At 43.1% G+C, this 23,203-nt stretch overlaps 1 protein-coding gene across 2 annotated transcripts in view; it reads left to right on the top strand.

Moving 5' to 3' along the window:
* WDR7 (WD repeat domain 7) overlaps positions 1-23,203 on the top strand; it is a 356,850-nt gene that overhangs the window by 78,203 nt on the left and 255,444 nt on the right. For both annotated transcript variants that reach the window (XM_066602521.1, XM_066602523.1), the window contains exons 15-16: positions 16,197-16,966; positions 18,795-18,886. In XM_066602521.1, the coding sequence (XP_066458618.1) occupies positions 16,197-16,966; positions 18,795-18,886 (862 nt within the window). The remainder of the gene's footprint in view (positions 1-16,196; positions 16,967-18,794; positions 18,887-23,203) is intronic.

The raw sequence follows: 23,203 nt of genomic DNA, 5'->3' as shown, positions 1-23,203 counted from the left end.
TCATCCTAGTGATAGTCGTTTCTGTGCTTTCACACAGGAACGATCATCACTGATTGAATGGAGGCACTTTATTGAAGATCACACCTTTCCGATCCCGGCCACCGAACTTTAATTCCATCGTGTGTCTGTTGCGCTGCCCTGAAGTTATCCTCTGGTGAGCACCGCGGGCTCTATGAAATTGGGCTTAAGTCCTACGGTCATGTAATGTTCCAATAACCGGGATCGGAGTGGTGTGCGCTTCACTAAAATGCCAGGTGAGAGATTGCAAACCAACTCGCTACTCCCCCCCCCCCCCCCCCCCCAAAAAAAAAAAAACAAACTCCAGAGTGCACCACATGGAGATATACACCCACAACTGCTTATTTTTTTTCTGCTGCACCAAAGATGTGATGAGCTGGTGAACAAGCGTTTGCACTTTCGTCAGCTAGTCGGGTGCAGCTTCAGACTGCCCCGCAATTGGGCAAATGAGCATTTTTACCAACGTACCATCCCGATGCTCTGCCCAAGTAAAAGGGCCTAAGGGGCTGGCACATTTCCTGGTTTGGGAACATGTTTTAGATTTGCTACATTGTAGAAACCATACTGTAGCTGTGAGTATAGAGCGATCTCAGCCCCTTTTGGTTCTTGTTGTATACTGTATGCCTGCTGTAATGTGGTGAGATGTATTAGGAAAACGAAAAACAAGTGAACCCCCGCCTCTAATGAATGGTTCCAGATCCTCACTAGTTTAGCACCTTCTAGTTGCTCCTTCAATGTTCCTTTTATGTTCCACTACTCAGCCTGCATCTTCCACTTGTCTCCATTCCCCTCTCTGCATCATGATACTGTCCCTTCAAGGGATTATTAATATTATGTTAGAAAGTTCTCACCTATCCACAGAATAGAAGATGATTCAGAATAATGGGAGTGCGACCGCTGGGACCTCCATCAATCCCAAGAATGGGGCTCCAGCACGGGCTGCATTAAGTGAGGACACCGACAGTCACACCTGCACACCGCTGCTCCATTCATTTCAATGGGACGGCTGCAGGTAGAGGAGCACTTGATAGTTGGGGGGCTGGATGACTCTAACTCCTTAAGGACCAAGTGCAGTAAATATATGGTGCTTGGTTCTGGGCTTTAACCCCATCCGATAGTAAAAATATGGGATTAACACTTTGCAATCCAATTTTCGATTCAGGGTTTCCTAGGGGCTTACTCTTTCTGCCATTATACAATAGCGCCATCTGCTGGCTAGAGCCAGTACTGCAGTATGGGACATGCTGGAGAGGCCCACGACAACAGAGCGGCCAGTAATCTACAGTAATACCACCCTGTCGGACATCTTCCGACATCGGAGCTGTACAGCCTTCACAATCAGAATGTCTTTAGACGTCAGACAATGGATTGGAAAGGGTTAAAGCCTCCCCCTTCAATCAAGCAGAAGCAGGTTGGGTTGTCAGCTGTTAGTCACAGCTGATAACCCAAAGGAGAAGGGAGAAGCGTTTTTTAACCCCTTCTGCTTTCTTCTTTCCCGGATACATATAGGGCTCAGTGTGACGCTATGCATTAAAAAGTGAAAGTGTTTCTTCCACTACGCAAGGTGGCGATCAAATGACTGCTGGGATCCCCTGGCACAGCAGAACTGCAGGGTCTTAGCAGACCCTGATCACCTCTGCCAGTGACTATTGTCACTACAGGGAATGTTTTCCCCTGTAACTGAGGCTCTTATGGATGCTGCTCCTAGGGATGCCCCAGCTACAGTGGAAATGTGTGTAATAAAAAACAAAAAAACATGAATGTCCCATAGAGGTCTTATACGAAGTCATGGGAGACATAAATGGTAAAAAAAATGATTACAGAAATAAGTAAAACAAAATTAAAGAATAGAATAAAAATATGAACATTAAAAAAGAAAATAACCCAAAGCTGACGCCAACCAAAACCATCGCTGTATGCACCCTGTAACCCAAAACCATACATATTATATAACAAAACGTACAAAACAAAAATAGCCCTATATGTCACGGAAAACAAAAACACTGCAAATAATTTAGGTAGCTGAAGGGAAAAAAATATCACCAGATGGGTAAAATCTAGAGATGAGCGAGCGTACTCGGCCACGCCCCTTTTTCACCCGAGTACAGCGATTTTCGAGTACTTCCGTACTCGGGCGAAAAGATTCGGAGAGCGCCGTGGGTGAGTGGGGGGTTGTAGCGGGGAGAGGGAGAGAGAGAGGGCTCCCCCCTGTTCTCCGCTGCTACCCCCCGCGCCGCCACTCCTCCCCCCGCCCCCCGAATCTTTTCACCCGAGTACTGAAGTGCTCGAAAATCGCGGTGCTCGATCGAGTAATTATTCGAAACGAGTAGGTTCGCTCATCTCTAGTAAAATCCCTAAAAAGTGTCTGGTCCATAAGGTACAAAACAGCCTGGTCCTTAAAGGGTTAATTGGTATGGGGTCGCTTACATTTTCCCTGACAGATGTCATTGGAGGGGGAAAGAAAAATCGGGGACATTGAATTTCAGCATTCAGGTGGCGGCTTTTCTCCCTGTTCTGAGAGATAAACTACCACCAGAGCTGTCTGACTGCTGCTTGCCTCCCTAAACACATGGATGCTCCACCGAGTTGAATACGCAGCTGTTGAAGGTGTATGGGCACTTTAAAGCTTATGTCCTATCAGTGGTTGAAAAGAGCGAAACTGTAGCACCTTCTTTAAAGCAACCAAGAACCCTTTCTGTTAGGGGTGAGTTCACACTTACAGATGTGCTGCGGATTTCATGCTGCATTTTGGCAACAATGTACAGTACATTGGGGTGTTAACAAGCCCTTTTAGCGGGAAGAAATCCACAGCGGAAGAGCGTCATGCTGTGAATTTAGATATCCGGTGGACCCCCTGCATATAAATCTGTGACATTTATATTAGCAGTGAAGTGCTAATTTGAGAGATTAGGTGAGATTTTCAAAATCTTGTCCACAGGTAGCAGAATAAATCTGCACAAAACCCGGTACGGCATTTAAATCAGCAGCAGCAGATACGCTGTGGAATAGCCTCTTCTCAATGAGGGACTGAATGCCGCATCCAAATCGCGTTAAAAATGTTATTTGTATAGCGCCAACCTATTCCAGTAATTTCAGGTAATTTATTACCCCCCACCAAGCTGGGTACTCATTTTACCGATTTTGAAAGGATGGAAGGCTGAGTCAACCTTGAGCCAGCTACCTATGCGGGTATTGAACTTGAAACCTTCTGGTTGTGAGCAAGAGCTCAGGACTGCATTCTGCCCCGTGTGAACGCGCCTTTAGGTTTCCTCACTGTCTTGGTTTGCAGGCAACTCTTCGGGCGCCATAAGATCTAATAGGGTCACATTCTTTATGAAAGTCACAAGTAGCAACCCAAACCAATAACTGGTCGCCATGACCACATCCCATAATTCTGCACTGTGACCTGTGTTAACTTGGACTGGGGGGCAAAAGTTACAGCCCTAACTTTAGCAGATGCTTTATAGCAGGGGTGTGCAGTAACTGGGTTAATTTTGCACTTTTGCAAACCACCCCCTCCCCCCTCTCCTCTTGTATAGCCCTGACTTTCGGTCACTAGTAGTACTTGGTTTAGCAGTTTGGTTGTTTCACATCATAATTGGCATAAGATAAATGGATCGAGTCAGGAGCCCAAGGCAAATGTTCTCGTATGTACAACAAGCACAGGGAATTACACTCTTCTTCTTTGCTGGAGAAAGTTGGCTGTGAGTTCCTTTCCCGGCTTAGCTTGCCCTTAGTAACTTCTTCTTTTGTATGGATCTTATTATCTAGCGGTAAATGAGCTAATATTACAACAATTTCTAAAACTGTCTCCTCACTTTATTACCCTAAATGCCCATCATCTCATATGAACTTTGTCTGAGCCCACTCTTTTTTTTTAATACCTCACACCAAATTTCTACTCTTTAGAATAGGTAAATACAGTAAAACACTTGACAAGATAGACTTAAAGGGACCCTCCAATTTTGGGACAAAATTCTGTTTCAGGACAGGAGGGGTATGGGGGTGTGTTACTTGTAGTTATTCTCTGCTGTCCCTGTAATCCACCAATTCCTGGTCTGGTTTTCACCCAGTCTTCAGACTACCTAATCCGCACTACTAATGCACTTATACCTGCTCTGGGATTGGCCACAGCTGCTCATGTGATCAGCTGATGAGCAGAGCTGAAAAATGTCAAGAAATTATTCCAGATCTATGTAACTTTAAAGCCGGTTGTCCACTCACTGACTTACTGCTTGGCCGGTGATAGACTTGTAGCAGAGGAGGCGGGGGAGAAGAGATCAGAAGCCTCAATCAGTTGTGGGGCGGGGGGGCGGGGGGTCGCAGGCGGCCTCAGACCCCTGGGTATTAGTGTATCTTGACGCCACCAGGAAGTCCTCTTCGGCTCCCCCCCGCGCTGTAAGTGGCGTCCCCAGCTCCTAGCTCCTTCCAGCACCTTTGCTTCTTGACCCTATCGGGAGCTGGAGCTGGAGGTGTGACAGGGGCGTTTCTCCTGTCAAACCCCTAGCTTCCGGTGGCGTCAAGATACACTAATACCAGACCCCTGTAGGTGCAGTAGATAAGCTGTAGTCACTAATTGTAATAGAGCTGAGCTATAAAAGCAGCCAAGGAGCAAGGACTAAGGAAAATAGGTAATCATTCCCTATAGAAACTGACTGGACAATCCCTTTAATCTTGATTTACATCAAAACTTGAAAATCATTTAAAAGTTTCATTCAGGGGATTCATTTAATTTTGAATTATCAGATAGAAAATAAAAAAAATATATATAAACATTTTTGGATCTTTATATAAAAAAAAAAAAGAGAAAATTCCCATGAAGCTCAAAATAAATTGATTCTGAAATAAAATCTACTAAATTCACTTTTCCTTTGTCTCCTGCTCGTGTTACAATGCAGATCTCGACTGCGCCAGTTTTATGTTGTTTTGAGAAAATGGTATCAAAGTAGAAAACAAACTTTTCTACTATTTTAGCACAATTTTTAATAAAATTGCTTTTGTTCCTTTTTATTTTCTCATGAGTAAACCGGTGTGACCAAAGCCAAAAGTAAAGCTCAATCTAACACTTCTGCACCGGTTCCTTCAGACGTCGTCTTTTTTTTCTGGCATTCTATTGGGTGAAAAAATGGTAGAAAAATTGCATGCATTTTTTTTTTTTTTTTTGTATGATACTTGTTTTTTTTCTTGTTTTTTTCCTAAGAAAAAGTCTTTGGGGAAAACGGCAAAAAGACCACATGCTGGGAATCGCAAAAAAAAAACTATGGGCGCCAAAAAAAGCACAGAAGTTAGAAAAATGCCACTTCCAAAAAATGCAGTGTTTGTAGTGTTTCATATTTTGCTATTGACGTACAGCAAACTTCTTTAGTAGGTGTTTTTTTTTCTCCTACAAAAACCCCAACAGTGTCAAAAAAACAAAAAAAAATGCATTTTTTAGAAAAAAAAATACAAACCTGAGGGGGGATTCTCACATAGGTTTTTTTTGTAGTAGTAGTTTTTTGAACAAAAAAGAATTTTCCTTTGAAAAAAAAAGCAATGAAAAGTTAAAATACATATTAATTACATAAAAATAGAAAAAAAAAACAACAACCCCAAAACATAGTGATCGCCTCTCTGTTGTGTATTCTTCCAGTTTTGGTGTTTTTATTGCCCTTATGATGAAATCGAATGCAGTTTATTTTGGGACGGAAGTCTGAAAAACACAAAGTAAAGTCTGTATGAATGATGATGTCTCTGCTACATAAACCATCTCACCCAGCCACATTATGTTGTTTCCCATACTCCACTTAGGAAATTCACCGATTTTAGACCAGGACAGATCCGGATTATTTTGACACTGATGCAGAATGATGGGGAAGGTTTCAGGAGGTGTAACGTTTTCATGAAAAACATACGAAAATAGTTTTCAAAATGTTTTCCTTTATTTATTTTTTCCATAAAGCATTTTCTTTGTGCCTCTTGCCCCTCGGTGTATCGCACCTATTTTCCATGCAGGCGGTGTTGGACTTTTCTCGTTCCCCCTCCAGCAGATAACCTTCACTACTTCCCATCTCCCTCCGTAGCGCAGACATAAAGCTGCCCGGAGATAGCTGTACTTTGCTTTATGCATACGGTTTGCAGTGCCTGGCTGCAGTTCATTTGGCCTTTCTGTTTATGACTCCGCACTAGTGTTGAATACGGATCGATAAGTTCTTGGTTCTCCCAGGAATTCTATTTTTCAGCTCATTAGGGGTAAGCATGCTGCCCTCGTAAACCACAGAAGGCGAAGAGCTCCAAACTGCCTCAAACACTGACCTCGCTGCCTCCGCCCCGGAATAGAAGCTCCACAAACCTCTCTTGTTTCTAATCAAGCGGATTTCGGCACATCACGATAGGAATGTATGCGCGAGCGCTGATCACTCCCTCATAGCAGGCGCTGCTCTTTGTTTCTCTGCTGGAAGTTTAGATTGTTCTTAGATTTAGATAGTCTATTATATCTATATAATGGATCACTGAGAAGGTTGAACTTGATGGACATTGTCTCCATTCGGCCTAACATACTATGTTACTATGTAGATGGTGCTAATAGGTTCGAGAAATATATATACGAGAGATGGGTCGATAGTTGTAATAGATATGAGGTAGATAAATAGTGCTGATAAATATTAGATAGAGATGATAGATGAGGTAGATGGATATAGTAGATATATAGGCAGATATAACTGAGATAGATATGTGATGGAGCCGATAGATCAATAGAGAGATATGCAACAGAATGATATTGTAGACAAAACGATATATATTAGAGAGAGAGGGATGGGCATATGGTTCTATCTGAAGCATCACAAACACTTCTTGACATCTATCTATCTATCTATCTTATATCTATCTATCTCTCTATCTCCTATCTCTCTATCTCTCTATCTCCTATCTCTCTATCTCCTATCTCTCTATCTCCTATCTCTCTATCTCCTATCTCTCTATCTCCTATCTCTCTATCTCCTATCTCTCTATCTCCTATCTCTCTATCTCCTATCTCTCTATCTCCTATCTCTCTATCTCCCATCTCTCTATCTCCCATCTCTCTATCTCCCATCTCTCTATCTCCCTATCTCCTATCTCCTATCTCCCATCTCCCATCTCCCATCTCCCTATCTCCTATCTCCCTATCTCCTATCTCCCTATCTCCTATCTCCCTATCTCCTATCTCTCTATCTCCTATCTCTCTATCTCCTATCTCTCTATCTATCTCCTATCTCTCTATTCTAGCTAGCTCTTCCTCGTATCGAGCTCCCTTCCTCGCCCGTATCGAGCTCCCTTCCTCGCCCGTATCGAGCTCCCTTCCTCGCCCGTATCGAGCTCCCTTCCTCGCCCGTATCGAGCTCCCTTCCTCGCCCGTATCGAGCTCCCCTTCCTCGCCCGTATCGAGTTCCTCGCCCGTATCGAGCTCCCCTTCCTCGCTTGTATCGAGCTCCCCTTCCTCGCCCGTATCGAGCTCCCCTTCCTCGCCCGTATCGAGCTCCCCTTCCTCGCCCGTATCGAGCTCCCCTTCCTCGCCCGTATCGAGCTCCCCTTCCTCGCCCGTATCTTCGTTTTCTCATAAATGACTAGAAACTTATAATCCCTATGTCTGTAGTGAGCTGCCCAGAGGTTCAAGATTGAAGCAGCAATTGGATGGGTTTTGAAGACCAACATGTCTGGTTCTGCCCCCATTTTCATATAATTCCATTCATTCCATCACATCGTAATACTGGAGGTTGCTTTAGAATTGGAAAAAAAAGTGCACTTTTTTTCCAACTATCACTGTTGTTCTTGTCCATCAGCTATATTTATTAGTTACTTGATTAAAAGTCGTCTGCATAACCAGACATGGCCATGAATAACAGTGGCGCTGTTTCCAAGGACAAAGCATATCACATCACCCTTTAAAACTTACCATAAAGGATAAAACTGTTCGCATAGTCTCTACATCTATAGTGTCTATGATAATCCCAGTGATGAAATCGAGTTTCTCCATGTTCCCTGTCATTCACAATACCAGAACTTGTATAGGGGCATTTAGAATAGAGGTAGAGGAAGCAGAGCGGCAACCAATGGAGCCCCATAGATGTGTTTATGGTGGTCTGATTTCTATATTTCTTTATTATATCTTGAGCTTTTTTTTGTCAGTGAGTCTTTAAAGGTATTTTATACTAATTAAAACCGGATAGTAAAACAGTTTCAATTTTACTAGTGTTTTTTATTTTCTGATTGTAGATTTATTATGTATATCATAGAATGGTAGAGTTGAAAGGGACCTCTAGGGTCATCGTATCCGACCCCTGCTCAATGCAGCATTCTATGGCCTGTACATGACTATGGAGGTAGCCATCTTGCAGAAACTGCACTTCACAGCATTTAGAGATGCTTTACAGCCAAGCTCATGTGCTTTAGATTTTATAGTCAGGAGGGGACACTTTAACTTCTATGGGAGAGTGTTGTCGGCATGCTCTGTGCAGGGAAGGAGAGGAGGTGAGCTTTGACCATCACCTATTGTGAACGGTGGATCCTGTGTTCTCTATTTTATAGGTATTACCTGTCAGTGTAATCCTGCCTGTGATGTATGCAATGACTGCTGAGAAGTTCTCTCTACAGAACAGTGTCAGACTATTATGCTTAGTGGTTAAAGTGAGAACTGCAGGATTTCAGTTTTTTGCTATTTTTAATATAGATTATGTCATTTCAAAATTTATTTAAAAAAGCATGAAGAATTATAAAAAAATATGTTTAACCTAAAAACGTACAAAAATAGTCATTTTCTGCTGATTCATTCCCCTTAATTACATCAGTAGCCGGTAGTGACTGAGTTAGCAGAGGACGGTGTCGGCACTCTTCTAGCTGGTGTCCATCCTTGTCGTACGTGTAAGGCAGCTACGGAGCACGAAGGATTTGCCGTAAGATTAGGCTGAGATTGTGTTGTGATTGACACAACCATTGTCATGTTCAATCATTGTAATTGCGTACTAGAAGTTTAATAGGGTGCTACATATTTAATAAATCATTGCTTAATCTTTTAAGCCTCGCCATTATGAGCAGAAGTGCTTTAATGAGTCTTAAGCATTAAGATTACTTCGTTTTTTAACCCTCCCCTTTCCCTATACCGCTGTATATGACCACCCCGTATAGACGTTTCTGTTAATGTGGTTGGAGAATTATTGTTTCCCGACTCTCTAAGTTTGGTTCTCGTTTACTACGACCGTCTCTCGATTTTTAATCTCAGATTCCAAGTCTTTACATCTGCTGGCGTTAATCTGGATTTACTGTTTTTTTTTGTTTTAATCTCAGGGATTAATATGAAAAAGGGTTTTTTATTATTAAAAAACAAAATGAATTGAATCAATATGACTTAATCTGCCCAAAGATTATTCCTGGAAATAGCCTGAGAACGATCCCGCTTCTACTGTTTTTCAGTCATTTTCTTTTGCTAAGACTTTGGTACTATTTTAGTTTTTTTAAATTTTAGCCAATGCAATAAAAAAATAATGTGGCGAGTGTCCGGTTAATTGTATGCTGATCATTATTTGGTTATAACCGGTTATTTTACATCTGTTACTTCATTTTTTCTTAATGGATAAAACCAAATTTATGTTGGCAGTATCGGGTGTCTGTCCCGATGATATTGGTACAAGTTCTGTATTCCCAGCTGTGTTGGGCTCCGCTTAGGGTTTTCGTCTCTCTGCTCTGAAATAAAACAGAGAAAAAAACTAATCCATTTTTTTTCTCATTGATTTCAATGAGATTTAAAAAAAAAACAAAAAAAAACCAAAAACAGAAGGCAAACAGGCTTCCATTTGCTCCCATTCCATCAGGTTTCTGCAGTGTTATTTTTCCTTCCAAAAAATGGAAACCTGTCAGAAATGGAAGCCTTTCTGTTTGCTTTCAGGTTTTTTAATATATATATTTTTTTTTTAAAAACCCGTTAAAATCAATGGAGAGAAAAGGTGTTTTTTTTTTGTTTTTTTTAATTCTATCTGTTTCTTTCCTCCAAAAATGGAGCAGAAGATGGAAACTCTGAACTGAGCCCTAATGGTAGGAAAGCAGTTTTAGTAATCGGAGAAGTGATCACGGACAACCCAGAATGTTGTCATATTTATTTTATAGGTTAATGTCCATCCACCCAGCTGTCTGTCTATCTTATATCTATCTTTCACTCTCTCATCTCTCTTCTATCTCTCTCTCGTATCTCTTGCCCGCTCTCTTCTCTCTCTCTCTTCTCTCTGTCATATCTCTCTCAGATCTCTCTCTTCTCTTTATCTGTCATATCTCTCTCTTCTATCTGTCACATCTCTCTATCGCTCTTTCTCATAGTTTGTCTTATTTTATTATAAATGGGTAGAAGGCCTACTATTGTGCTGCTTTTTATCATCTTCTCTAGTTATCTATGTTTTTAGTGTTTTTTCCACAGACACCTCTTCATTTTTTATAATCCCATCATTCCAACTGATTTACTTATTGCTAATTGTGCACTGTCCAGTATAATGACGAGTTCCTGCAGTGAACTTCCCAGTATCCTTGGGCCCAGTAGTAAGTGGCTCCTACTACACACATTGTTGGCTCTTACATTTACTTATTACGCTTTCTACTACAACAACTTCTACAACTTCTTTGATGGTGTTTCCTGTATTTTCTCTTGTGTATTCAATGTATAGGCATATTTAAGGTTTTACAGTATTCATCTGTCTATCCACGAGACGGTAGATGGGCAGAGCGGTCTACACTAACGTACATCCAGGGATGTGTCTTTCAGAGGCTTCCAAACATCGACTCTCATGAGGACCCTCAAAGATTTACCAAAGAACAATCTTTAGATGTAACTTTTCAGCCGCTGTCTGCTTCCTAAATGCCATCTTACAGTAAATCATAATGCATCCTTGCATCTCCGTCAAGCAACTTTTCGTATACAATATTAATCAAACAGGGTGCGCGGTTGTTTTAACCTCTCTGGCGCTGCAGCAGAACATTATTTTCACTCTTCACGTCGATAAAGCATTTTTTTTACCGTGTTGCAGTCTTTGTGGAACAAGTCCATCCGCTGATTTGTCTTTTTACAATTACTGAAAACCCCAAGGTTGGCAGGACCCTTTGTTTACCTCCGCCTCGTTCCCAGCTGCTGCTTTCTGTCCTGTAGCGCAGCTTATAAAGGGCAGCGGGGTCAGCACTAACCTACCATTCTAGCATTAGCGTTCTTGCCTTTCTTACAACAGTCTTCGTGTCCGTACTAAGCTGCTTTTTCTGCTTGAGCCCTAACGGCCATGCTCTTTGTACTACCGAAGCAGCGACTGACTCGATATATACTGTATATGTTTTGTATTAGTTTTTTCTTTTTTTTTTTTTTTTATTATTTTGTGTTCCTAATATGACTCCAGTGTTTTATATATTGCTGATTTTATAAAGTTGCATTATACACTCATTATCGAAAAAAAATCCTCCCCTAGAAGGAGTTGTTGGAATAGTATGAAACTTTCTATCTAATTGTAAGGTTGATAAAAGTAAGTGATTACTATATCAGAGCAAAAGGAGAATTTATTGTGGAAGCTGACCCCTCGTGAAGGGAGGCTCTAGTACCCTGCTGGTCCACTTCTAGCATGGATACAAGATGTGATACGGGCGGGCATGGAGGCTCTAGTACCCTGTTGTATCGACTCTAGCTTGGATACAAGATGTGATACGGACGGGTATGGAGGCTCTAGTACCCTGTTGTACCGACTCTAGCTTGGATACAAGATGTGATATGGGCGGGCATGGAGGCTCTAGTACCCTGTTGTACCGCCTCTAGCTTAGATACAAGATGTGATGCAGGCGGGCATGAAGGCTCTAGTACCCTGTTGTGCTGCCTCTAGCTTGGATACAAGATGTGGTATGGGCGGGCATGGAGGCATACAGGTTCTGTATGGTATCCTGCTGCATATCTCTCCATATTGCTGTAACTGAGCCTCTAGATTGTGCAAACCCGTTAACTGTCAAAGTTGGTGTCCCAAATGGTCCCATACGTCTTCTAAATCTGGTGACCGGGCAGCCACAGAAGTGTGACAATGTTGTGGGGGCTTCCTGTGACCCCCCCTTGTGTGTGCGGCCGAGCATTATCCTGCTGGAAGCCTCCATGAGAGGAACACATGTGGCTGCAGGATGTCCTGAACATATCGCTGAGCTGTCATTGTCCCTCGTACCCCTACTAGGGGTGACCGACTGTTGTATGCAACGACCTCCCAGACCATCCCACAAGCAGGGGGCAGTGTGCCACCAGGATTGAGGCACTCACCCCCACGTCAGTGCCCAAACTAAACTCTGATTCAACATGGAAGACAACCCAGTTCTGATCCATTGCAGCCCAGTTTTATCATGCACAACATCACTGAGGCAACGGAGGGTGGTAAAGGTAGTACACATAATAGGAGCCGTGAGATCAAATGTCCTTCTGCCAAAGCGCCTGGAAATGGTTCCAACTGACTAAGGGACCTTTAATGATGGTGCCTCCTGCTTCGAGATGGCAGACAAGGAAACTCTTGGATTGTGTCGTAGAGGCGTCTACTGGTCAACAAGCTCTACACAAGCAGACAAAGAGGTCACTACGTACACAGCATTTTACAGGCCTAGGGTGGAGCCACTTCTATGGCCTCCGGTGACAAGACCGTTCAACTAATGATCCCACAACTCTCATCATTTGCATAACTGCATGCCGAGTTTTAACTTCTTCCGGGGGCAGGGTTCTTTATGTTAAAAAAAAAAAAAAAGCGCGTGTGTTTACTCGTGTACACAAATACTTTTTTCTTTTGCGCTGCTGAAACATAAAAATATCTCACTGAAGTGATCTAGTTTTGTTTGGAAAACAAGTAATTAATATTAAAAGGGGTTTTCCGCGACTTTGATATTGATGGCCTATCCTTAGAATACACCGTCAATATCAGATCAATGGGGATCCAGCTCCGGGTACCCCCACCAATCAGCAGCTTGCTTGCCAAACCCCATACCATACATGTTTGTAGTAACGATTCCTTGTACTGCAGTTTAGTCCCATTCACTTGAATGGGTTTAGCCGACGGTCTGTGTAGTACCACGCCCAGCCACTCTGGCATGTGAACAGGGGATGCCATCTTGACACAAACCTTTTAAAGGAAACCTGTCACATTGAGCATACAGTCTGATCTGCCAACTTGCTATATAGTGGCAGTTCTGGAGTATATTATAGTTTTGTGGGAAAAGGTTTGGTAGGGTTTCTGCTTATTTAGTTAAATTTCTGCTTATTCTGGTATTACGAGTCCAGTGGGCAGTTGTTGATTGGCAGCTATCTTGTGTACACCAATACAAGGGAAGCAGTCAGTGATTGGCTCCGCCCAGTGGACTCCTAAGCCCAGAGTCAATAGGGATTTAACTGAATAAATGACAAGTTATACTGAATCTTATTCCAGAAAACTATATATATCAATCGGTTCCTCACCTCCGGTCTGTAACCCGCTGATGGCAGATTAGACAGCATGTTCAGTGGGACAGGTTCTGTTTAGGAAGAAAATGTGATTTACTTTGATTTACTAAATATTATAGTTTGAGTCTGAAAGTTGTCTTTTTATTACAAAAACCCCCAAAACTTTAGAGTTCATTGTTTTGTAAATGTTTTCGAGGTGATGGACATCAGAGTTACAGTAGACCCCGATATCTGATGTAAGCCAGGGGAGAACAAGCTGTAAGATCTACCAGCCGTACACCTGTAGCCATCGACACGGTTTCTTGCCTTTTAATGCTTTTCAGTTATATCGCCAGCAGAGCTTCTCACGGATACAATAAAGTACAGTCGAACGCTTTTGATACTTCTATGCATATGGCCTTGTTCACACGGCCTCTGGAGTGGTCAGAACTATGTGGATTTTTCCGCCATGGATCTGACATTCACAACAGAACGCTGAGGCTGATCCTCGGGAGTTTTGCCATGGATGCAGATTTAGGCCCAGTCAATGGGACAAATCCACATGCGCCCGCTCAACGCGGTTTCCACAACAAGCATTGATATGTCAATTCTTTTTTTCACATCGCCGATTTCAAAGTCTTTGCAGTTTCAACAGCAGCAGTGATTTTCATAGCATTTCATAGAATCCTAAATTGGTGTGCGTCTCACCACTGATTTGGTTGGAGCATATGAAACCCAATCCCTACCAAAATTATTTTGTGTGAACGAGGGGCCAACTCTGTTATGGAAAAAATATCTATACAAATTTCTTCTTGATGTATGTATAGCAATCGGCATCAATCGCTTGCATTAGTCTGAGCTGCAGTACCATTCACAGCCCATAGAAAAGAGCGGCGCTATTTTTCAGATCCTATACATTTTATCTAAAGTCAACTTGCAGACTGTGGTGGCAAACGTAAGAGAAGGCTTACTTATCCCATCCTTCCTCTCTACCGTCTGATAGTGGCTGGTCCACCGCTGCCCTCTACTTCCTGCTGCAGTACCCTTGGCATCCCTACCAGAGGGCATGTGACCATTTGAATTAATCACTGGGCCAGGTGAGTTAGTGATTTGGCTGTAATGATCATCGACAACAGGGACATGTGACTGTTGCTGCCAATCACCCACTCCCTTCAGCCAGTGTATAACTGAAGGAGCACCAGTTGCAGGTGACAGTAGCTATTGCCAGAGCTGATCTGGGTCTGTTAAAGAGTTTGTACAAGAATAGGCTTTTGTCATCTATCCTCACCGATGAAACCCCGACTGATCCCGAAAAGGGTGGCTTCCATATCCCGTCGTCCTCACTACGTGTGCACTGCACTCCCCATATTGAGGAGGAGATTGAATGGAGCTGCGGTTGCGCATGCGCAGTGCTGCTCCATGCATTTTCAGTAGGACTGTCGGAGATAGCCAAGTACAAGTGCTCTGCATTGAAATGAATGGAGCAGTGGCCATGCATGCTTGACTGCCGCTCTACTCAGTCTGACGTCGCTGCTGGTACCCTAGGTGCAATTAGCCCGCTGTTATGAGAATAGGAGGATATAGGATCCCTGTTCCTGGTTTCAGTGGGGTTCTCAGTGTTGAGATCCCCAACGTTCAGACTTTCATCACTTATCCTATTAAGAGATGAAAAAAGTCTATTCTAGTTCACCCCCTTTAGATGGATTCTGTCATCAAATTCATGCTGCTCAAACAATCAGTATAAACCCGAGACGAGAAGCTTATTGCCCCTGTGAATGGCTTATTCTTCAATACTGCATTTCAGAATAAATGCATTTTAAAGTTTGACTCGTGGCTGATCTTCGAGTCAAGGGGGCGGGCCGTGCCAGCCTACTGTATGCAGACTGACAGCTTATCTCCCCGCTTGTAAATAGGGAGTGAGCTGTCCATCTTCAGGCAATGTGTTGGGAGAGGCTGGCGCGGCCCACCGCTGTGACTCGGAGCTCCGCTCCGAGTCAAACTTCAAAGGGCATTTATTCTGAAATGCCGAAGCGTTTCAGAATAAAGCACTCAAGGAGGCAATAGGCATCTCTGTCTTGGGTTCATGCTGCCCATGGTTATGAATCTGATGATGGGATTCCTTTAAACATAGCAGCTCTGCCATGGTCATGGTATCTGATGACCTTCGGGTACAGTAGAAGCAATGGTGCCACCACTTCCTTTATTTACTACCTAGTGCTCATTGAGTGCTAAATGATGTACAATGGAAACACAAAAGTTACAAGCGGTTGTAAAGCACTTCTGTATTCTTCTTGGGGTCCTCGGCTAACTGACCTGCTCTTGCTATATCGCAGCAGCTTTAGACCTGCGCTATACATATGTAATACTATGGGTTTACAGCCCAGGACCATGTATGGCACTTGATTGCAATTGGGGTAAATACTGATAAGTAGTAAGGGGAACTCAAGACCCTCCATTCCTCCACATTGGGGGTGAAGTGTGATCAAACATGTGCCCTAGTGCGCCATACTACTCAGAGAGATGCAGAAATAACTGAGCCCTCTCGGCTAGTTCCATCTCCACAAGACAAGTTGTCTTTTCAAGATCTTGTAGGTCAAAGTTGTTTTTATTGAAGTCTGGATCTTCTATTTTAAGATGTTTCTGATCCTTATTCTTTCCCAGTGACTTTTGATAACCTTTAAAGTCCTACCGCTAATATACTGTCCACCCAATCGATCTTCTAGTATGCGCTTTTTGTGTGTGACTTTTTTTTTTTTTTTTGCAGGGGAATTTGCCTAAATATTCCCATAACTCCTTGATGGTTCAAGCAATAAAGACGAATGTAACAGACTCGGACATACACCTGCTCTTCTTTGATGTGGAAGCACTAATTATACAGCTACTCACTGAAGAAGCCTCGAGGCCAAATACTGCACTTATCTCCCCGGAGAGTTTGCAGAAAGCATCTGGCAGCTCTGACAAAGGAGGCTCTTTTCTGGCTGGTAAACGAGCAGCCGTACTCTTCCAACAGGTCAAGGAAACCATCAAAGAGAACATTAAAGAACATCTTCTTGACGACGATGACGAAGACGAAGAAGCGATGAGACAAAAACGTGACGAGAGTGACCCGGAGTACCGCTCTAGCAAATCTAAACCATTAACCCTACTAGAGTACAACCTCACCATGGACACTGCCAAGCTCTTTATGTCCTGTCTTCATGCCTGGGGCTTGAATGCGGGACTAGATGAAGTGTGCCTCGACCGCCTTGGGATGCTTAAGCCACATTGTCCGGTTTCTTTTGGCCTACTCTCAAGAGGTGGCCACATGTCACTGATGCTTCCAGGGTTTAATCAGTGTGTTAATAAAGTGCCCAGCGAGAATGTAGGCGTAGACAGGAAGGTGTCAATTAGTGAAGGACTTGGAAAGGGCAATTATGGCGTGTCACGTGCTGTCACCACTCAACATCTCTTGTCACTTATATCTCTGGCAAACACTTTGATGAGCATGACCAATGCTACGTTCATTGGAGACCATATGAAGAAGGCTCCCCAAAGGTACATATTATCCTACTAACACAACTTCATGCGGCTTCTTCGGGTTCTTTTCTTTTGACTCTAAGGGGTTTACTTTTTGTTCTGTTTTTGGGCTATTCTGCAACTTTTTAATAGAGTTTAGTGTAGATTCAGTTTCCTGCATTTCCAAGTAGAGGAGTCGTTGCAGATTTCTACAGCGGAAGCATTCACACCAACATCTATGTCAAAAATCCTTACCAAATGGCGCTGATTTGAGGATTTTTCGGGTGTGGAAAATTAGCACCAGATCTGCTATGTGTAAAGCCAAATGATGTGGATCTGCACCAAAATCTGTATGGCAAAATCTGGATTTTTGTGCAGATCCACACTAAACGATGCCATGTGTGGCCGCTCCCTAAAGCTATGTTCACATGGCGGGTTCTGCCGGGAACTCTGCCTATAAAACCGAGATGTTTGCATGGATCCATATGCAGATTTAAACCTACCAATGGGCAAAATCCACGTGTGGAATTTCCATTGCATTTTCACGCAGATCAGCGAAGCAAAGTAGCACTACGCTTCCTTCTGCAGAGGCTTTTCAGAGGTTCTGCCTGCAAATCCACAGCAAATACTGCGGATTTCTGCCACAGTTTTACTGACTGATTTTGCATGTAAAATTCCACAGCGACATCCGTAGTGTGAACATACTCCTAATAGTATGCGCACCCGTCCGAATCCAATGCGGATTTGCATGGAATTTAATGCTGACCAGATTCTGCAGCAAAAATCAGTTGTGGGAACCTACCGTAAGCGCATGAAGAATGCGGTGCAAGGCAAAAAAGACACTTTTTTTCAGCACAATTTTCCCCATTTAGACAATCCACTGTTAGGCCGCATTCACATCAGCATTATGGCGCATCTGCCTGAACATGTGCCCATACTCTTGGACATGTAGTAGACACTGGGGATCAGCGGCCCACAGGGGTTTGATGAATTCCTTTATTTTCTTATTTCTTGATGGTTTTTAGGGGAGTTTTGGACAACCCATTTAAAGGGAACCTGTCACCAGGTTCACGCTGCCCAAATAACGGGCAGTATTAACTGGGGAAGGTATGTCCATTGCGGGCATGTATGTCTTATTCTGAAGTGCTGGTACATTTCAGGAAAAACATACTTTAAAGATTCATTCCATAAAGCTCTCTGAGTTGAGAAGCTGGCACGGTGCCGCCATCATCTCGCCCGTGTGGCGCTACCCTCATAACTCACAGCTTGGAATGAATCTTCAAAGTATGTTTATTCCGAAATGCCTGTCCCAGGTTCACGGAGCCCGTTGTTCAGGCAGCATGAACCTTGTGACAGGTTCCCTTTTAAAGAGACTCCCATGATCCTCTGCAATTGCTCCTTTCATAGATTATAGGCTACCATAGCCTAATGCTACGCCCACAGGCGGCATAAAGATTCAGCCTGGGATCTTGCACTATATTCATGGTGATTTCTTAGCAAAATCCACTTCCAGATTTTCTAAGGATTTACTATGCATTTCACGTATCCATTAAAAGGTGAAATCCACAGTGAAAATCTGCAATTTCTCCACAATTTAACTTTTCTCCACCACATGTGGACGAGGTTTTGGCGTGGATTGTGCTGTAAATTGCTGCAGATTCGCAATGCGGAATCCACACCACAAATGTGCAGCATCTGAACCTGTCCACAGACCGGAGACAGGAGCTTGTGGATGATATTGAACCAATCACATGCAGTGTTGTGCAGCGCTCTGTGCCATCATCTTCTGGGCAAATCGGCTAGCAGGATGTTAAGGAAACCGAAACCTAATGCACTTAATAAGTTATGTACTTTGTGTTTTTTTAAGGCCACCCAGGTCCGGCTCTCCAGACTCCGTGAAGGGAAAGGCTTCCCCGCAGAGCTCCAGCAGCAACCTCATACAAGGCCAGATAAAGCAAGGTAACCGCACTGCTTAAAGGGCCAGCAGCGGCTGAGCAGTATTGGCTATAGGCAATAAAGCATTCTCACGGGGGAATGTTATTGATAGCTCTTAATATAGTGTACAGCCTGCCTGCACCTTCGCTGATATATTAAACTCATAACACCAGACAAGCAGGGATATACATATATATATTATAAAATTATATTATAAATTCTTTATGTATAACGTGGGTAGACGAGCGAAGGGGAGAGCCTCCCCCACACCACCATTTAAACCAACACTGTACCTTTAAGCAGAATACAATGTATCATTATGAGAGCCAAGAAGTAAGAACACTACAGGACAGGCAAGAGCATTACAGTCAGTGGGCAAGGGAATGATCCACCCCAGGGTTGTCAGGATATAATAATGGACAAGAGCGAACATGAAAGAAGAACAGAAAAGGCAGGAGGGAAAGAGAGAGAAGAATAGAGAGAGAATTAAAGGAAAAAAAGGTATATAAAGACTAAGAGGGGAGGACGGATAAGGGATAGGGGAGAGAATGGGAAATGAATAGAATAGAGAAGGGATTAAACAGAAGTGTGGATGAACAATCGTCAGCCATCTGCAATTGGGAAACCAATCAGGCTGCTTCTTGAAGGAAATCCCTATATTCTGTGGCTTGCTGGAATTCTAACCAAATCTTATAGAACGTGGCATATGTATCATGCAGGGAAAAAGTCAGATCCTTCATATGCATAACTTCACAAAGTGACACACTAGACTGTTTCGGTATACATGTCCTAGCTGTCATCACCAGGAAATGAAGAATAGAGGACTTATAGTTAGGGGGCCGGGTCTCATGATGATGGAGTAGGAAAAGAACCACACCCAGGTCAGACATCAGCCCAGTAATGGTTTGGGTTATCTCTTGGACTCAAGCCCAAAATGAATCAAGAACCAGAAGATGTGTAGAAATGTACCCTCCTTCCTGCATCTCCAATAGATATTACTAACCGCTAGGAAGAGTGAACCCTATACCCGCGTAAAAGTAACTTTATAGTTCGCTTCCTGGAACCGCAAACTAAAGAGGACTTGTGAGTAAATGGGAAAATGCTAGATATTTGGTCAGAGGATCTTAAAAGTCCAAGGTTGGCTTCCCATTGTAATAGGAATTGGGGAGTCGGTTGATCCAGGGAAGAAAGCAAGTTCTTGCAGGAATAACATAAGGTTTGCCACAGTGGTTCTGATCCCATGCATAGTTGTTCAATGGGGGTTCTCTCTCTAAGAAAGGGAATGTAGAAAATATGTAAGCTGGAGGACTTTCCAGCTATCTAAAGGTAATAGGTCAGTGATTCCAGCTAATTGTCGTTTTGGTAAGGGGTCTGACTGGGTCTCTTCAGGAACAGATTCTGAACCCGCCTGCAGTAATCCACACTCGAAATGTGGGGTCAACCAAACTCGGAGAAAATTCAGGGTTGCCCAAAATCAGAGAGTGAGTACGAATCACAAAAGAACTGACTATTCAAGATTGATCACAACTAAGTGTGGGCCGAATGAAAGGATGATTCTTTTTGTACACAAAGTATGTGGCCTCAACCATGGAAGGGCGAGAGGGGAATTTCTGAAAAACTTTGTTCTATGTGCACCCACGGTTTCTGCGGAGAATGACCACACTAATCGATGACGTAGACTAAGTGGGAAGCAAATCTTTGAGTAGTCCTCTTGAATTGATTTTAATAGTGGGAGAATGTTTAAGGAATAGATACTGACGCAGTGATTAAAAGAGGGACTTGCTTTTAATCATTATAATGAGCTGATAGCCCATCCCTTACCTATGTCGTCGGCCTGCCATACCACGTGATGCCTTGTTGGATCGCAACTGGAAGTGGTTGGTCCAACACCACAAATCACAGTAAGAAGTATATATCCTCGGATAGCCCCTTTAATTTTAAAATTAGAAAGGAAGGAGAATTTCCAGAACTTTTGCAACAAGTTCGGAAGGTCAATGCAGGGATTAGTAAGAACAAAAGGTCATTGCGTACGCTGCGATTCTATAGTCACTGCCAGACACACAAATTCCAAATTTGCCCATACTTATTTAAGGACGTGTTCCAAGGTAAGAAGAAATAGAAGGGGGGGAAGAGGGCAGCACTGCCGAGTGCCCTTACAAATTGTTATATCATCTGACAGAACACCATTCAGCCGAACTTTTGCAGAGGACCCGGCATAGAGAGCAATCATACATTTAAGCATATTGGGTTTCAGACCGATGCTACGAAGAGTTTCTCCATAAAAATCCACTTAACATGGTCGAAAGCTTTTGCGGCATCTGTCGAAAGCAGCATGAGGGGCACGTTATTAAGTTAGATCTATGAATCAAGTTAATTGCTTTGGTGGTGGTGACATGGGCCTCACGACCTGCCATGGAACCTGCTTGGTCCGGGTCAGTGATACTCCATGAAGTGGGGCCAGCCTAGCAAAAAGAATCTTGGCACGCAGTTTAATATCAACGTTGAGTAATGAGATTGGTCTATAACTGGCACATTGTGAGGGGACTTTCCTGGGTTGGGCATAACAGAGATGTGTGCTCCGAGGGAATCCATCAGAAAATGGGATCCACTGGCTAAAGAACTGAAGGGCGACAAAATGTAAGGACTCAGAACGTCAACACATGTCTTCTAACAAGGGAGGGATAAGCCTTCGGGGCTAGGAGCTTTGCCTGACTTGAGTTTTTTTAAGGCATCCTAAAGTTCGTTGTCTAAAACAGGAGTATCAAGGGCTTCCGCCACATTACATAAAGAGAATAGAACCCTCGAATATATTGTTGCACATACAAATGAAAATTGGGGTGTAGGGTCTCCAGTTTGATATTGTCTACAGAGTAAAGGCCCAAAGAGTAGTCTTTAAATGCCACCGCAATATCTAGAGGGAAATGGTTACTGACCTGGGGTGAGGTGGGGATTACTGGTCTCCATAGGTGCCAGCCTGTTGTCAACATATATTTTTAACAATATTTAAAACACAAATATAGTATAGGGAACATGTAACCTTTCCTGACAGGCGTGTGTTTGAAAATCTTGGATTCTCCATGAAATATCATTTTTGTAACACCTTTTCTTAGAAATCTGCATTATATTGCTGCTCTGTTGCTTTTCCTGGAAATGTTTGGGGAAATTGACAACTGTGTGCTACCATTCCCTATTTCAATAGGGTGTATCCCTATACAAAGTCAGCACAGAACAGACCTATTAGTTCTTACAACTGTTTGCTACAATGGCATAAGGGAATCTGTCAGCTTGAACTTGTACTGTTCTTATTGTGTTTCTCTACTTCGACAACCCCTACTTGTTAGAAGTGTCCCTTAACAATAAACTCCTCACAAAATATCCTGCTGCTGGGACCACCACTGATCTGCTGTAATCTGTGGGGAGTCCTGCAAGTAAGTGTTCAGTTTCCCTGCAGCACCCCCTCAGGAGAAATGAAGCATTACACAGTGTCCATTTATATCATGGTTTTGTGTAATACAGGTGAGAACAGTCTTCCGAAGCTGGGAACACTCTTTGTTTGCATCTATTTTTCACTATGGCCCAGTGATGAGGATCCTGAAACAGAGGACTTCTCTCTATTAACTCAGAATCCACTATTGAGGTGTATGAAAATGCGTCTTCTAAACTGGATGAGCGCCATAAATGTTCTGTATAGTACAAACGATCCACTTTATAATATGTACAATATACTCTTGGACGGTCTCGAGCCACTGATCTGTTTACTCCACCTCTGCAGTACCAATTACTACCTTGCATATAGCATCCTTGTTCTAACTAATGACTTAAAGTGACCCTCTGTTTTGGGGGAAAAAAATTAAGTCCCGGGACTGGAGGACACAAGTGGTATTTTACCTGCACTTGATCTTCTCCTTTTCTCAGTTGCACTGATTCTTGACCCATTTTCAGGCGGTCAAGATGGTCGCCACCATTTTCGAAGTAGACTATGCACTGCTCTGTGATTGGCCAGTGCTAATCACATGAGCAGTGCTGGCTAATCACAGAGCAGGTATAGTGCACTAAAAGTCCAAATGCACTATATGCTATTAGGTAGTCTAAAGATGGTGACTGACATCTTGGCCATTCGAGGATGGGACCAGAAGCCGCACAATGGAGGGACAAAGGAGAAACTCAAGTACAAGTAATATACCCTCTCCACCCTCCGGCCCTGGATCGCTTTAACTGCCTCCATTGTAAAGTTTGCCCACCCTCGCTCCACAATGGTCCAGGACTGTTGTAAAGGGCCATCACTGTGAAGCGGGGAGACGACTGCATGGATTAATATACTTGTCCACTCACGCATGTAGA

Source organism: Eleutherodactylus coqui, chromosome 5 (genome assembly GCF_035609145.1).
Source record: "Eleutherodactylus coqui strain aEleCoq1 chromosome 5, aEleCoq1.hap1, whole genome shotgun sequence".
Lineage (NCBI taxonomy): Eukaryota > Metazoa > Chordata > Amphibia > Anura > Eleutherodactylidae > Eleutherodactylus > Eleutherodactylus coqui.
The sequence above is the reverse complement of the archived record's forward strand: the minus strand, read 5'-3'. Positions and strand labels throughout refer to the sequence as shown.